This window comes from Rhinolophus hipposideros, assembly GCF_964194185.1.
Source record: "Rhinolophus hipposideros genome assembly, chromosome: 1".
NCBI lineage: Eukaryota > Metazoa > Chordata > Mammalia > Chiroptera > Rhinolophidae > Rhinolophus > Rhinolophus hipposideros.
Genome location: NC_138047.1, coordinates 31450901 through 31467030, shown reverse-complemented (window position 1 = coordinate 31467030; position 16130 = coordinate 31450901). Strand labels below are relative to the sequence as shown.

At 36.1% G+C, this 16130-nt stretch overlaps 1 protein-coding gene across 7 annotated transcripts in view; it reads left to right on the top strand.

Annotated features, from left to right (window-relative positions):
• Nucleotides 1-16130, top strand: part of ATP10D (ATPase phospholipid transporting 10D (putative)) — a 109228-nt gene that overhangs the window by 18233 nt on the left and 74865 nt on the right. For 6 of the 7 annotated variants that reach the window (XR_013994114.1, XR_013994115.1, XM_081061582.1 and 3 more), the window contains 2 exons: nucleotides 9884-10210; nucleotides 12620-12814. Coding sequence is in view for 5 of the 7 variants with exons in the window: in XM_081061582.1 (XP_080917708.1) it covers nucleotides 9921-10210; nucleotides 12620-12814 (485 nt within the window). In the remaining 2 variants the exon portion in view is untranslated. The remainder of the gene's footprint in view (nucleotides 1-9883; nucleotides 10211-12619; nucleotides 12815-16130) is intronic. The other variant, XM_081061583.1, reaches the window with a different exon arrangement.

Below are 16130 nucleotides of genomic sequence, written 5' to 3'. Positions count from 1 at the left end.
GAAACTTGGAAGTGACACTTTATACCAAGTTGTGAAGAGTAAATTAAATGACATGTGAAGTGTATTTTGTAAGCGGTAATTATTATAGAAGTGTTAGTACTTATTTTCTAAGCAATGCTTGGTTTATGTTTCTTTATTTCTGATCTTAATTGATTTTATGCCAAAATTGTTAGTTTGTAGATTTTAGGACTTTAATTATGGGTTTTTTCAGCTTCTGTGAGTGAGTGGCTACTAATTACAACTTCTCCCTTCAAAACCTTGAAAGTCAGTTTTTAAAAATTATAAATCAATACATGTTCATTGTAACAAAGTTAATTGCCTATTCCCTTTTTATTCCCACCTTGAGATAACCAATATTCATAGCCTCATATGAATTACCCTCTACTTTTATTCATGTCTTAGCAAATGTATGTAAACATACATCAAAGGCATTTTGTGTTATTAAGTGAATAAGCCACGGCCAAGCCAATTACACATTTAACAATGCAACAAGAAATGGGCCTAGACCTGTGAAACTATAGTACAGCAAGACAGTCCTTGCTTACTAATAAGTGGACCCTTGTTTGCGGATGAGCCCCTCTTCTAGCCTAAGAATTTGAAGAAGCAGGGGATCTTGTGGTCTGGCTGGGTCCTCATTCGTCACAACAGACAAAACTACTAAATGGTCATAACTTCTTGAGGAACTGGGAGGTGATGGAAGCTGTGCCCATTCATGTGTAGCCGCGATCTTGTGCATGTCTTTGCAAATCTTGTTTACTGGTTAGGTAGTAAACCAAAGTGAAACTTAAACTGTATCCAAGTTGTCACTCTCGCTATTCTTTTAACCCAGATCAGTCATTTTGGTCTGTTCCTCATTCATTTTTACAAAAGTTGTATCATTATATTTATATTTCTCTGTCATTTGCACTTTTTTTTTGTTTGCTTACACTACATAATGGTCATTAGTCCAGGTCAATGTATGGAGATACATCATTTTTAGTAGATGCATAATATTTCATAATATGGATATATTATAATATAGTCAGCTATTCTCCAATTGAAGGACTTCTGTGATATTTCTATGCATTCTGGTACATATACCCTCATCTATAGGAAAGACTCCCCAATGTGGAATTGCTGTGTCAATAGTTATATGTATTTTTAATTTTAATAAATACTGTTACTTTTTTTTTGGTGGGGGAAAGATTGTAGCAATTCAAAGAAGGTTTGATAGGTTCCTTCCCATCAGAAGGTTCCTTCCCATCCTCGCCAACACTGACTATAATTAATCATTTAGATTTTATCAGTAGAATGGGCAAAATCGGTATCTTCATGATACCTTTTAATTTGCAACTCTCTAGGACTAGTGCGGTTGAGTGTCCCTTCCTTTTTCTGGCCCTTTGAATTTCCTCTCCTGAGAATTGCTTAATCATATTCTTTCCCCAATATTATTGGGCTCTTTATTTTTCTTAATAAATTTGTATGAACGCTTTGGATAATAGAAATATTAAGAGTTTGCCAGTCATTATGTACTGCAGTTGTCTCTCAGTTTTATTTATGACTGTTGCTATGTGAGATAGATGATAGATAAATAAATTGTTAAATTATTTGTGTTTTCTAACCTCTCTTTCTTAGGAAAGTTTTGCTCAGGTAACAATAACAAAAATATTATTATAAGTCTTCTAGTAAGTTTACTCTAATTTTTGCATTTAAGTTTTTAATCTAGCTAGAGATTTGTTTTTAATTAAGAATTAATTAAATTTTAAAATTAATTAAAATATTTTAATAGAAAATCTATTTTTAATGTGGTATAAAGTGGGGATTTAGCATTCTTGTTTTCAATATGGATGACCATTTATTCCCAAGTTATTAAACAAATTACCACTTTCCCACTGAATTGTGATTCCGCTTTTGCCATACGAGTGTATCTTCCTGTTTATACAAGGATCTGTTTTGGGGTCCTCTCCATTAGTCTTCCATCACCATATAACTAATGACCGTAAATTTAATAGGCAAAAACAACCCCAATCTATTAGTATAGAGTTCTGTAGATCAGAAGTCTAGGTACAGTGTGACTGGGTTCTTTGTTCAGGTTCTCAAAGGTTAAAATTTAGATGTCATCCAGGCTGAGTTCTCATCTGAAAACTCTGGGAAGAATCCACTTCCAACCTTATTCAGGTCATTGACAGAATTTGTAGCTTGTGGTTGTAGGGCCTACATCATAGTTTCCTTGCTGACTGTCAGTCAGAGGCCACGCTCAACCCTTAGGAACCACCAACAGTCATTCTTTTGAGTTCTATTTAATGTGCTAAATTGTATTGAGTTTTCATATTCAATATTCATTAGAGAAATTGGTTTATATTATTCTTGTGGCAATCCAAGAAATTTACACATACATGTTTTTAGTACACGTAGATATTTCTACCATGCTGATAAATGATTACTTGCAATGAAACTTTTTTTTTCCTACCACTTAGTTGCCTTGCCATGAAATAGTATTGCAAGTTGGGTGTATATAGTCTTTGGTTTGTATTAATCTCATTCCCAGTCCCTCTCTGCCAGTGTTAACATGTATTAAGAATCTTTATCTTTAGGTTCTGTGGTCAGATTAATTAACTTTTAAATTCTCGATAAAATGCTAATGTCAGTGAATTAAAGCAAGGTGTCCATAGTCAGGTCTTTGAACACTGTGTTTCTTGGTAATGTTTGGCTTCAGGGTGCCACTCTCAGACCAGAAGCACGCGGGCATTTTCATAGAGTTAATCTTTAATGGTATTTGTCCATCACTAACCAGCAGGAAGTTTGTTGTAATCCAAATTTTCATGTAGTAGTAGTTTGTTCTTCAACTGAAAATGAAGTTCAGAATGGAGACTTCAATTAAAACCTAGGTAAACTATAGGTTTTTTTTCTTTTTCAATGAAATACTAAATCTTCTCCCTACTTTTAAGGATAGAAGCTCACTCAGGAGTAGAATATGTAGACCTGAAATGTTCTTTCTGGTTCTGAGTAATGGTAATTGAACTTTAAAACACTTGGTTCTTTGTGTGTTTAAAAAAAACAAAAAATGTTAGTTCTCAAGGCAGGGTCCCAATTAGTGGCATAGTATCAGGTCAAATAAAGCATGGAACCATTTTGTTTAGTATCAGAAAACCATGACAATTCAGGTCTTTGAGGAGTGGGCTAAATTTTAGAATTGTAAATTATGATCTTGAAAAATCCTAAAAATGCTTCACATTAAGTTGTTCCTTAGAGCTTTTGTCTGCTAGGTTGCTCTACTTACTCCTGGGAACAGTTTAGAGAGGGTATTACTATCCTCAGCCAGTTGTTTGCCTGGCACACTCTCCAATTAAAGGGGTAGTATGGGAAGAGGAAACAAAAACACTCCGTTTCCTCTTTCATTGCTCAGCCTGACTTTCCTTCCATTTGAAGTGGGAGTAAAAGATCTAAGTTTGAGAAAACAGAAGTAGAGTAGTCCCTGCTTATCTACGGGGGATACGTTCCAAGACCCCTAGTGCATGCCTGAAACCACAGATAGTACCAAACCCTATATAGACTATGTTGTTGATCATCTAACTTTGGCCGAGCGTTGGACTCTGGAATCTGGAATTAGATAGGTTCCCTGACTTTGAAGAGTGAAGCTACCTGAAGCACACTGTACCAAGTACAGTGACGCAGCCACGCTCAGGGTTAATGCGAACAGAGCAGGAAATGACTCACTGTATCGCCTGTGTGGATCCTTCTCAATCTCCCCCATTCCAAGGTCACGCTAACCCAGTCTAGCTGGTATGGTAAGTGAGTGATACGATTGACCAGTCCTCAAGAAAGAGAGGGCAGGCAGCGTTTCTAAAGTTGCAGGGTATAGGCTATGCCTTGCGACCTCCCTGATGCGTCACACGAGTACTAGTTAAATTGCACATTTATGGGCCCCAATCTAGCTCCACTAAATCAGAATCTCCAGGGGAGAGGCCTAGGGCACAGTGATTACCAGGGGCCCCAGGGGAGTTTGGGAAACACCAGACAAGTCGAATATAGTTTGTTCACGAACATAATTGGAATGGATTTTGGAGAAGATGGTTGTGGATGAGATCAGGTGGTAGTAGGTCATTTTGTCATGCCTGTCTTTCCTGATTATTTGATGTTCTGTTTGTATCCTATTTAATGCTGGTTACTTTTCTGGTATCAGCAGATACACAGTATCTATTTACTGAGACTTGGACAACTTTATTTAATTTGAAAGCAATGTATTGAAAGTTTGGACCTCAGACCAATTTACTGGGTTTCCAACCTTACTTATTTATGACCTAAGAAACAGCTAAAGAGGAGAGTGGGGAATAGAACGGACATTGTTCATCTACAGGGTGCCCATGACTCTTAATGGTGTCTTCTTTTATTGATTAGCAAGCTGAAGGCGCAGAAGTTAATTACATAGGTCATATAGCTAATAAGTGATGCAGCTGATAGTCGAGCCTTGGTCTACAGAGCAGGAAGAATTCGATTTGTCAGAGTGGTGAGCACAGTGCTCATTCACTCACTTAAAATAGGTGAAATAGAAAATGTACTGTTCAGGTGGGGGCTACAGTGAAAAAGTTCTGACATATGTTACCATGTGAAAAGTGTGCCCAATATTCTGTTTTTGTTTTCTTTTTAAGAGAAGCTAATTATCATATTTTGTGTGAATTTATCTCTTTTCAAATGTCCTATATTCAAAAAAAATAAGTAAAACAATATGTTTGCCAATACCATAATGCAAAATATATCATTAGAGAGAATTCTGCTTAAGGGCAAGTTTGGTTTGTGGCCTCTAGATTAAATAACTTCTAAAGTCTAAGCTTTAAAATATCATGACTCTTGCTGATTCTTGATGAGGTGTGACTTACTCTGATTTTCTTTCCTTTCATATCTTAAAGAAATTTTCCTGAATATTTATATGAAATATTATTAATAATAGAACCTTCTCTAAGTAGTAACATACTTTTAACCTTATTGACGTAGATGGGGAAAGGTTAAAAGGCTATTTGCTCCAGGCTGTGGTGGGTAAAGTATTACCTTCCCCTGAGCCTTCTAGTCCAATTTCTGTCTTTTAGCACCTTTCACAAAGTGGATTTGTCCTTTCAACCCATTATGGAGCCATATGTAATCAGTGTCCTTCCAAAGTGTGAATAGCAACATACAGAGGGTGCCAAAAAAAAATGTATACACATTTTAAGATCACATCTCTTAAAATGTGTGTACATTTTTTTGGTATCCCGGGTATTAGTGGACCTTGGAACCAATTCAGTGCATCTTGACCAGTATTATGAGAGAGAGAGAGAGAGAGAGAGAGAGAGAGAGAGAGAGAGAGAGAGAGAGAGAAGGGAACGAGAATACAGTAGAATAGAAAATGCATGCATTGAAAGTAATAATGGTAAGAATTGTTTTGTAGGACTTTATATATATAAAACAGTTAACAAATTTTGAAAGCCCTGAGCTAGAGTGACAAAGTAGATCCTTGGTCATTCCTGTTCAATGTAAGATGGTTTAAATTCTAAGCTAGAAATTTGAAAGAATGTTTACCACATGTTAATTACTCCTATACCTGGTCTTTTTTTCTTGTATCCCTTGAAAATGCTAACAACCGTATTTTCCCAAAAATAAGACCTAGCTAGACAATCAGCTTGAATGCGTCTTTTGGAGCAAAAATTATAAAACCCGGTCTTGTTTTACTATAATATAAGGCCTGGTCTTACACAATATAATCTAAGACAGTGTCTTAGATTAATTTTTGCTCCAAAAGATGCATTCGAGCTGATTGTCCAGCTAGGTCTTGTTATCGGAAACACAGAACTTTTCTCTTGTGTAGATTAGTCCTTTCATCCAGTAATCACTTTTCGGGAAGAGTAGCAGTGCCAAAGGGAGGGTCATTACAAGATAAGAAGCACCAGGCCTCAGAGAGTAGGACAGAGACTGGGTGGCTGAGGGAGGGCAGTGAGCCGGGGAAAGGAAGAAGGCAAGATGTGAGTAAATAGAGCTCCTAATGTGAATTTAAGGACTTTGAAAAAGTACCGAGGAAGGTGGGCCTAGGAATTCTTTGGCAATGAAATGTCTTCCAGTCATAGATTTGTCTCTTCGGAACTGAGTGAATGGAAAAAAAAAATAAGGTTCTTGAGTAGGTATGTGGAACGAAAAGCTGATTGTTTTTGTAAACCAATAAGTATTTTTGCTAGTGTGAGGTTATTAGTTAGATATACCACAAATTACCAGAAGTTAACACTACCCATGTGTCATATTTGTTTAATTACTTCTAAGTTTGTCATCCCTAGTTATAGGTTAAGAATTTGCATTTTGAAATTTAAAACTCTTAGTAGAATCTAGATTGTTGTATGAGATTGTGTGGACACTAGAGGGATACACATTCCTCTGTCTTAACAATTTACTGTCAGTCCTCACTCATCATCATTGGTAGGTTCTGTGACTTGAAGCAAAGTGACGTAATGAAACTACTTTTACCATAGGCTGATTGATATAAACAAAGATTAAGTTCCTATGGCATCTCATCAATGTTTTAACAAAATGATGTTGAACTAAATGTTATTCAAGGACCTGCTGAAATTACAAATGAAAATTTCTCTTTTAACGTTTCCAGAAATAATGTAAAATTGTACTGATTTCAACCTTCTAAAAAAATTTTGAGGTTTGCCATAATTGTCACCTGATGTACATGGGGTAAAATGCATGAAAAGCACTTAGTGTTTATATTATTTTATATTATCTGATGATTCATTGATAAACCACTGTCTTACATCCTTATTCTGGGGGAGATTTATGGATATGTTATAAATTACTTTAATAACTCACGCTGTCATCCCTAGTTATAGGTTAAGCCTTGCAGGACATTTGGTCTTGTCCAAAACATCCACTGAGACATTTGCGCCACACCAAAAGGTCCTTGATAATTGCTTCTGTCCAAGACACCCCCTGAGACATTTGATCCATGCCAAAATGGCCTTGATAGTATTTTTTTATGTATTCACCCTGTAAACAAAAAGTAAAGATTAGGTTGGTGCAAAAGTAATCGCGGTTTTTGCAATTATTTTTAACCTTTTAAACTGCAATTACTTTTGTACCAATCTCATAAATGTTATGGGCTATTTGAATCCAGGGACATTTTCTAAATGTGTACGTTTTTGACAGGTCCACATGTAAAGGACCATTTAGCTGGGATGAAATATGCTTATGGATGTTTTTGATAAGATGAAATTTTAAGGATCTTCTGGCATGGACTCAATGTCTCCATGGACATTTTGGGCACAACCAAATGTCTGCTAATCTAGGTTAAGAATCTGTTTTTTCTTTTTATACTGAAGCGAAAACCAGGCTTTGCAAATTACTTCAGAGGTAGACTTTTAAAAAATTATGTTGAAAGGATAGACTTGTTTGGGCCAGTTACTGTTTATTGATTTAGCTCTCTATGAACAAATATTTTAGAAGGGATAGAACTTTTTTTCTTGTTTCCATTACTAGGACAAAACTGGTAAGACTGACTTTACGGGTATGTTCTCATTGATAGTAGAGGCGTAGAGTCTGTATAGCGGATCCAATATACAGGCATAGTACACGCATTGGAGGCTCTTGCATTCTTCCCATTAAAAGTGACTTGATGCTCTTATTTGTTTGTATTCTTTTTCTTTAGATAACACAGTTTTTAAAGATCTGATGGATTTTCAGAAGATTATTATTTGTGATTCAACTTATTTCCTGTAAATGCAGTGAGAAAGTGATGATACATAAATGTAATCTCTTGGATTGCTTAAGGACCCCATGTATCATAAACAAGTGTGTTAGCAAGAATGGGTTATTAAAAACATTGATTCACTAAAAGTACTAGAATACAATTGGGCCAGATCTTCCAGCACTGCTAGGTAATGATTTATGTATCCATGAAAAGCTGGATACAATTTTGAGGTCCTTAGGGGGGAACTATTAATTTCTGGTTAGTATAATACTTTAGAGAAAAGAATCAGTAGTCATGTTATATATTTAGAATGAAGCTTAGGAAGGAAGCAAGCTTAAATAATTTGCCCAAACTACCTTAGTGCTTTGAACACTCTTTTGCTCCTGGGGTTACATTTATATATTTATATGCCTATCACCTCGCCTAGACATAAGCTCCTGGAAAAGAGGAGCTAGGTCTCAATCATCTCTGTGTTTCTAGCCTAGTGTAGTTTGTAGCACATAGCCGTGTTTTTCTCCATATGAAAACATGGGCCACCTGGATCAGTTGCATTTGGGGAGTTCTGTTAATTCAGATTATCAGGGCACACTCACAGATTTTCTAAATGAGCATCTCCAGAGGTGAGCTCCAATCTAAGATGGTAAGTACAAGCAATGGCATTGATAAAGCAAGGATAGAAACCAAGGCCTCCAGACCTCACCTTCCATACACGTGCTGATGTGCTCTTTACCTACTGGATGAACTTTTATTGGGCACCTACTAAGTGTCAGCTACTCTGGATATAAAAATAAATGAGGCACATTAACAGTTAAAAGCAAAAATCGTTGAGTTAGATTTAGTTTGAATCAGCCTTACCTACTTACTAACCATATAAACTTCTGCAAATTACTTTCAACTTCTCTAAGCCTCTTTTGTAAAATAGAAATATACCTCACGTCTAGAAATATTTCTATTTAAAAAAAATAGAAATGTATCAGATTGATGTTCGTATTAAGATAATGCATGTAAAGTGCTTTGCAAAATGCTTGAAATACAGTGCCCTCTTAATGTTAGGGTTTTTTCCCCCTTTTTAAAATCAATGAGCTCACATTCCAGGCAGGGCTGAATTTCTTGGAAAATAAGAAAAACTTGGGAATAAGGAAAATAAGAAAGATAGTATAAGAGTTAGATTTTGTTTTATAACAAACCACCCCAAAGCTTGGTGATGTAACTTTTACTGACTCACAATTTGGTGGGTTTGGCAATTTGGGCTGAGCTGTTGAGACAGTTCATCTCGGTTCTAGATTGTGTCATCTGGGCACACTCATGTGTTGGTGGTCAGCTGGCATGCAGTGGCCTCTCCCAGATATTGACATGACCCAAGGTGATGAGTGGGTCATGTGTACTCATCCTGGGCTCAGGCACATGGCAGTGGCCACATGGTTCTCCAGGGGAGTATGAGTCCCACAAGCAATCACTGCTCAAGCCTCTGCTTATGTCATGGTTACCAGGATTTCATTATCCAAAGCAAGGCACGTGGTCAAGTCCAGATTCAATGGGTAGAGAAAGACTCTACCGCTAGATGGGTGAAGGGATGTGCTTACAGGGAAGGAAAGAATTTACGTCCATTTTTAGTCATTTGCCCAGTAGGGGTTTTATGGACTGCTTACTCTCTATCACACGTTATGCTGGGTGATTTACATGGTATTAATGTAATCCTCACCATTTTCCTGATGTGTGTGGCATTCCCATGTCAAAGATGAGAAAACTGATTAGATAAATTAAGAGACTGGTACATATTTGGCCCAAATTGCTTCAAGTTATTATGGAATGGCCTTGTAGATGCTATCTCTTATTGCTTGAATGATCAGGTGATCAGCCCATGAGGCAGAAGGTATATTCTTTATTGAATAAAAATTTTTGGTTAAACTGGAGTTCCAAATTCTAGTTTTTACTTTACCATTTATACTGTGAGTCGTTGGGTCATATACTGGGGGTGCCAAAAATATATATATACATGACTTGTATTCATCTTTTGTTATTGGTATATATTGAGTATTGTAATTTTAATAGTTTTTTTTTCCTTTATGAAAGTGTGTATACGTTTTTTGGCACCCTCTGTATTTATTTGTTATAGAAAAACATTTTAAATTGTACTATCCTATTTTTTAAGGTTTTCCAGAAAGTTTTAAGTAGATTTCTTTGTTTTGCCAGATTACCTACATAACCTGGATCTTATCGCATTTTGGACATGACTGAGCCCCTTCAATGGGCCAGGTATCACTGGCAGCAGCTGATGGGCAGTACAAACAGGACCGATGATGACAGGCCATACAACTATTCCTCTCTACTTACCTGCGGAGCCAAGTCCTCTCAGACCCCCAGACTGGCAGGAAAGCACCGGATTGTTGTTCCTCACCTCCAGCCCTTCAAAGAAGAGTATGAAAAGTTCTCTGGAACCTACGTGAATAACCGAATACGAACGACAAAGTACACGCTTCTGAATTTTGTGCCAAGAAATTTATTTGAACAATTTCACAGGTACTTTTGTTTTTTGTAGAAAAATCTTAGGTTTTGTTTTGTTATTTCAGTTTGATATATAAGGTTTTTCATAACATTGTATGTGACCAAAGCCTAAGACTTGTGACATAATTTGTATTTGACAATCCTAGTAGAGTCTACTGTGGAATGATGGATGACCCCTTTTGTTAACATAGCACTTTATAATTGGTAAGATGCTGTCTCTTGACCAGAGAAGATATTATTATCCTCATATATGAGGAATCTAAGTTTGGCACTGGTGTAACCAGTGCCATTCCTGTGGCACTGTGATAAGTAGCAACCAGGGGCTATAACCTTGAGTTTTCTCACTCTTGCTTTTGTGTTCTTTCCACACTGCATTTTAATTTTAGCTTTTTCTTACTTGATTATATGGAGAAATGGAGCTCTGAAGCAAACGTAGGTGTAAGGTATTATTAGGTGAAACAACAATGTAATTCAATTTAACTTGTTTTTTATTGACGCTCTCTCATGAGTTTAGGCACTGAAGGAAATACAAGTCTAAAGGGTGCGCCTTTCTTGTGGACTTTGCTGTTTGGCAAGGGAAATAAGATGTGTATACAAACAATGAAAAGATATTGGGGACGTGATAAGTGTTATAAAGTGCTGCCAATTAGGATAGAAGCCTCAAAAAGAGAAATAATACTCATATAGCTAGAACAATAGAAGGGGACATGGCATTTGAACTTCTTATGGAGAGTCAGTGAGATTTTCTAGGCAGAGGTATCATTTCAGATGGAGGAAGGAATATGAGTAAAAGCAGAAAGACAGCAGCCCAGAAGGTTTGTTTGAGGTCTGAGAATTAGTCCTTTTGTGCTCACATTATGGGAGGCAAATTGAAGGCAGGGAGGATATGTAGGAAGTTATTGTATATGTCCTGGTGAGTTTTAAAGGGGACCTGAACTTTTGTCAATATGGGAATGAAAAGAGGATAATCTATCACAGATACTGTGGATTAGATATGGGAAATTAAGTGAAAACATGTGTCCATGTTGAGCTGAGATGACCGGGAGGATTAACAGAAAAAGTAAAGACAGGAATAAAAAGAAGCTTGGCTGGAAGATTATTTTGTTTTTGTAAATGTGGAGTTTGAGATGCTAATGTGAGTATAGGGATTCTCAACAGTCATTATTTGTTTCACATATATTCATTCTCGTTATTCACTCTACATATGTTCCATGTGCATTTATTGCACAGTGGATATGTTTAAAGTATACATGTGAATTTGTTGAATTAATGGCTTTAAGTGCTACAGGTGTTTCTATCTGTTAAGACGTTTGCAATCTAGTGCACATGATGGAATTAGAATCTAAAACTTGAAGAGTTCAGGGCCAGCAGTGTAGATTTGGATGCAGTCCACATGTAAATAATTGAAGCCAAAAAAGTACCAAAAAAAGTTAAGGAAGAAGTTTTCAGAATAAAAGGAGTTGGAGTTTAGGAAGAAAAAATGTGTTTAGATTATTTTGAAAAGTTTGATGGTTAACGGGAAAAATGTGTGATAAAAATTCAAGGGGGTATACAGCATTGAGATTTTTTTTGTTTCCTTTAAGGAAAGGGACCACTTGAATTTACCTTAGGGGCCATTGGAGGAGTTTTTAAATACAGAAGGTGCCAAAAAATGCATATACATTTTAAGAAAGGAAAACTCTTATAATTGTAATAATATATACCGATAACAAAAGAAGAAGAAAAGTCATGTTTGACTTCTGCAATTACAAGAGATGCTCAAAGTGGTTACCATCAGCATTCAGACACTTCTGATTACGGCAAACTACTGCTTGAGCAACACTGACCAAGGTGTCCATTTGTATACATTTTTTGGCACACCGGTATATATAATAGAGGAATGAAGGAAGTTCCTGAAAAAGTGGTTCTGAATAGCATAAAAGCAGAAATAGAAGGGTTGGTCTTAAGGGTGCAAAACAAAAACAAAAACAAACCACAGGCTGAGTGTTGAGCAATGTTAGAATGTAATGTTTGGACAAAGAGATTACCTTCTGAAGGCTAGAAAGTTGGGTTTTTTAAAAATTTATTTTTATAATGCATTAACTATGAATTTCCTCTACATTTTTTTAACTTTTAAAAAGAGAATAGTATTTCCTATTAATGCTTTCTATCATGTTACACAATTCAAGAGTGTCACACTCCAATATTTACTATTATGTATTTAATAAGTAATACCTCTCATTTATTAATGTATGCCTTAAGCTAGATGTCTATAGGAATAATGAATTTTTCATTCACATTTGTTAGATTCTGCTAGTTCTCTATTCCGTAGCATCCAAAACCAACTAATAGGATTGTAGGACAACATCCTAAGGTAGTTTTTGCCTCTTTTGTTTAGGCTTTTATGTGATTTGTTAACACCTCCTGTGTGTGTTTGGATTGCAGAGCTGCCAATTTGTATTTCCTGTTTCTAGTCGTGCTGAACTGGGTGCCTTTGGTAGAAGCCTTCCAAAAGGAAATTACGATGCTGCCGCTGGTGGTGGTCCTTACAATTATCGCAATTAAAGACGGCTTGGAAGACTACCGAAAATATAAAATTGACAAGCAGATCAACAATTTAGTAACTAAAGTTTACAGTAGGTAAGTGAAACAGTAGCTGTGCTAGGGAACACACATATATCATTTAGAAATATGCAGACTGTTACTTTTCTTCCCCTTAGGCATAACCAGGACCCTTTTTGTGGTGGTGTCGGTGGTGTTTTCAACTAATACTTATTAAAGACCTCTAGTGAATTTAATTCAGATGTCATAGGAAAACAGAAGCCTTTGTTTACTCAGGAGTTGATAAAGCAAAAGCTTCTATAATTTATGTGTAAGTGAAAATGAAAGAATTAAATTTGAGACTAGATGAAGGAAAGCAAGCAAGATAGTTTTTAATCCTAGATGTTACAGTTTGGGATTAGAAGACGTTGGGATATGAAAAATATGAATGGATATGAAAAACAAGATGCAATATGAAAAAGAGAAGAAAAGAGCTACCTATGGAGGAAAGGGATTCTGAAAAATGGAAGAGTATTCTTTTTTGGGCACAAAACTAGACGCTGATAAAACCCTTCCCATTGCACCAGCAACAGAGGGCATTCATAATAGGAGGTCTTTTCAGAAGCATATTTGCTCTGTTGGAGACTTGTGCTTCCAATATTTATGAAATAGAAAGCCTACATAGCCAAGGATAAAGTTCGTTAAGGTGACTTTTGAACTGTGCTACATATTATATGCCTACATTTATAAATTATATTATACCTGCAGTGCTAGTGTCCAGAGACAACGTTTATGACACTGTGGTGTATTCCTTTAAGTCCTGTGACATTATGTGTGTGTTTTACAAAATTGGGATTGTACTACATATATTGTTTTTATTCTGATTCTTTTAGCCTAATATTATACCACAAACACTTCCTATGTCTTTATCCTTCAAGAAAGTTTTTTTTTTTATTAAATAGAGTTTATTAGCTTTTCCTTTATTATAAACATGAGGGAGAAAAACCACAGAAGTTGTAGCGTTCTTTTCAAGATAAAACTGCAATCAATACTTGAATCTTCAAGCTCCAAACTCTCTAAACAATGGTTTTGGAGGTGGTAGATGATAATTTTACATACCATTCTTTATCACATGTATTTCTGTCCTTTAAAAATGATGGAACTTGCAGCACTTAATATAATGTGAAGTCTTGCTATATTGAAAATATTCCTTGGCCCAGAAATTCTTTGTTTATAGACATAATTTCCAGGAATACGTTTGAGAAGATAGGAGTAAGATTTCACATAGTTGAGAACACTGATTTTTTAACATATTCCAGGTTTAGGTGACATATCACTTGTCTCCCAAAAGATTGACTATGTAATGAATGCCCTGCCCTTTAAAGCCCGAGGTAAGGGTTCCTAAGGTTTGTATGTTTCCTCTTAAATGACAAGACTTCAGTGGACACCCACAGCCCAGTTAGCATGTAGGAGAAAAAAGCTGTCTCATATCACCCACTTCCATATCACCACCATCAGGGTCCAATGCCTTTCCATTTATTACATGCGAATTAACACTGCTCTTCCTTTACCAAATCTAGAAAAAAGAAACTGAGGTGATCCAAGCAGGTGTACAACACAGCCCTGCAAAGAACTATTTTTAAAAGAGGGCATTTCTATGAAAATACACAATATCACTCTAAAGTTTTAGTGCAGTTTTAAGCTTTGACACTTATAGAAGTATAAACGCAACACACTTAACGAAACATAACTGGAAAGTTCAACTGAACTTCTGCCAAACTTATTCACAGCTCTGCAAATTCTAAATATTAAGCCCTCAATCCTACATGGACTGAAACAAACATTCTAAATAGTAAACTTTTTTGTTTTAGCCAGTGTAAGATGAAAAGCCCAATGTGAATACATTGGCTGAAACAAAAAATGATGCATATTAAACTTGTTGTTTCGGTCAATGTAAGGTCAAAAGCCCAATACTGAAGATTCACAAAACTCATCAAGCCTGAGAGGAACCGTGTTTCCCTGAAAATAAGACCTAGCCAGACCATCAGCTCTAATATGTCTTTTGGAGTAAAAATTCATATAAGACCCAGTTTTATTTTACTATAATATAAGACCCAGTCTAATATAATACATAAAATATATAATTTAATAATACCAGGTTTTATATTAATTTTTGCTCCAAAAGACGCATTAGACCTGATTGTCCAGCTAGGTCTTATTTTCAGGGAAACGCGGAATTTCCCCAAATCTTCCAATGATGCTTTGTGAATCTAGTAGCATAGACCCTTCTGCAGCAGTGCACGGAGGGTCCGAGCTCTCTGTATCAAAGCTGAAAATATGCTTCTGAAAAGACCTCCTTTTATGAATACCCTCTGTTGTTGGTGCAGTGGGAAGGGTTTTATTGGCCTCTAGATTTGTGCCCAAAAAAGAATACTCTTTACCATTTTTCAGAATCCCTTTCCTCCATAGGTAGCTCTTCATATTTCATTTTGTTTCTCATATCCATTCATATTTTTCAAATCCCATCATCGTCTAATCCCAAACATATAGGATTACAAACTATCTGCTTGCTTTCCTTCTTTTGGTCTCAAATTTAATTCTTTCACTTTCATTTATACATAAGCTGCCCTGAACAAGAAAGTATTTTTAATATTAATAGCTGCATTGTCTGTCATATGACTCTCAGGTCGTATTTCCCATATTTATATAATTTTGAGAATTTATGCTTCAGTGAATATTCTTATACAAAAGTTTTGAAGATCTATGATTGTTTCACCATTATAATTAGAAATGGTTTTTTCATATGGGGGTGGCCGGTTAGCTCAGTTGGTTAAAGCTTGGTGCTAATAATACCAAGGTTGCTGGTTCGATCCTCACATGGGCCACTGTGAGCTGCGCCCTCCTTACAAAAAGAGGAAGGAAGGAAGGAAGGAAGGAAGGAAGGAAGGAAGGAAGGAAGGAAGGAAGGAAGGAAGGAAGGAAGGAAGGAAGGAAGGAAGGAAGGAAGGAAGGAAGGAAGGAAGGAAGGAAGGGAATTACTAGATCAAAGAGGAGGAATATATTTAAGTCCTTATTTGTGTGGCATTTATGAAAATGAATTACAAAGTTTATAATGTTAATTCTCTGGAGTTCCCTTTTATAAGAAATGTATCTATTATTTTTTTAAGAAGTCATCATTAGAACAGATTTGTGAACAGATTTCTGAATCAAATATGTGAATTGCTACACAAACAAGTTTATGCATCACTTTTTTTCATTTCAGAAGTAGGAGGGTTTGTAGAATATTCTGGAGATAGTGAGTATAGTAACTTGGCCTGAGGGGAATAACCAAGTAAAGGGGCAGTAATGAGAAATAAAATGTTAGAGAGAGGGAGTTTGTGGCCTACTCTGGAGGGCCTTCATCATATGGACATTG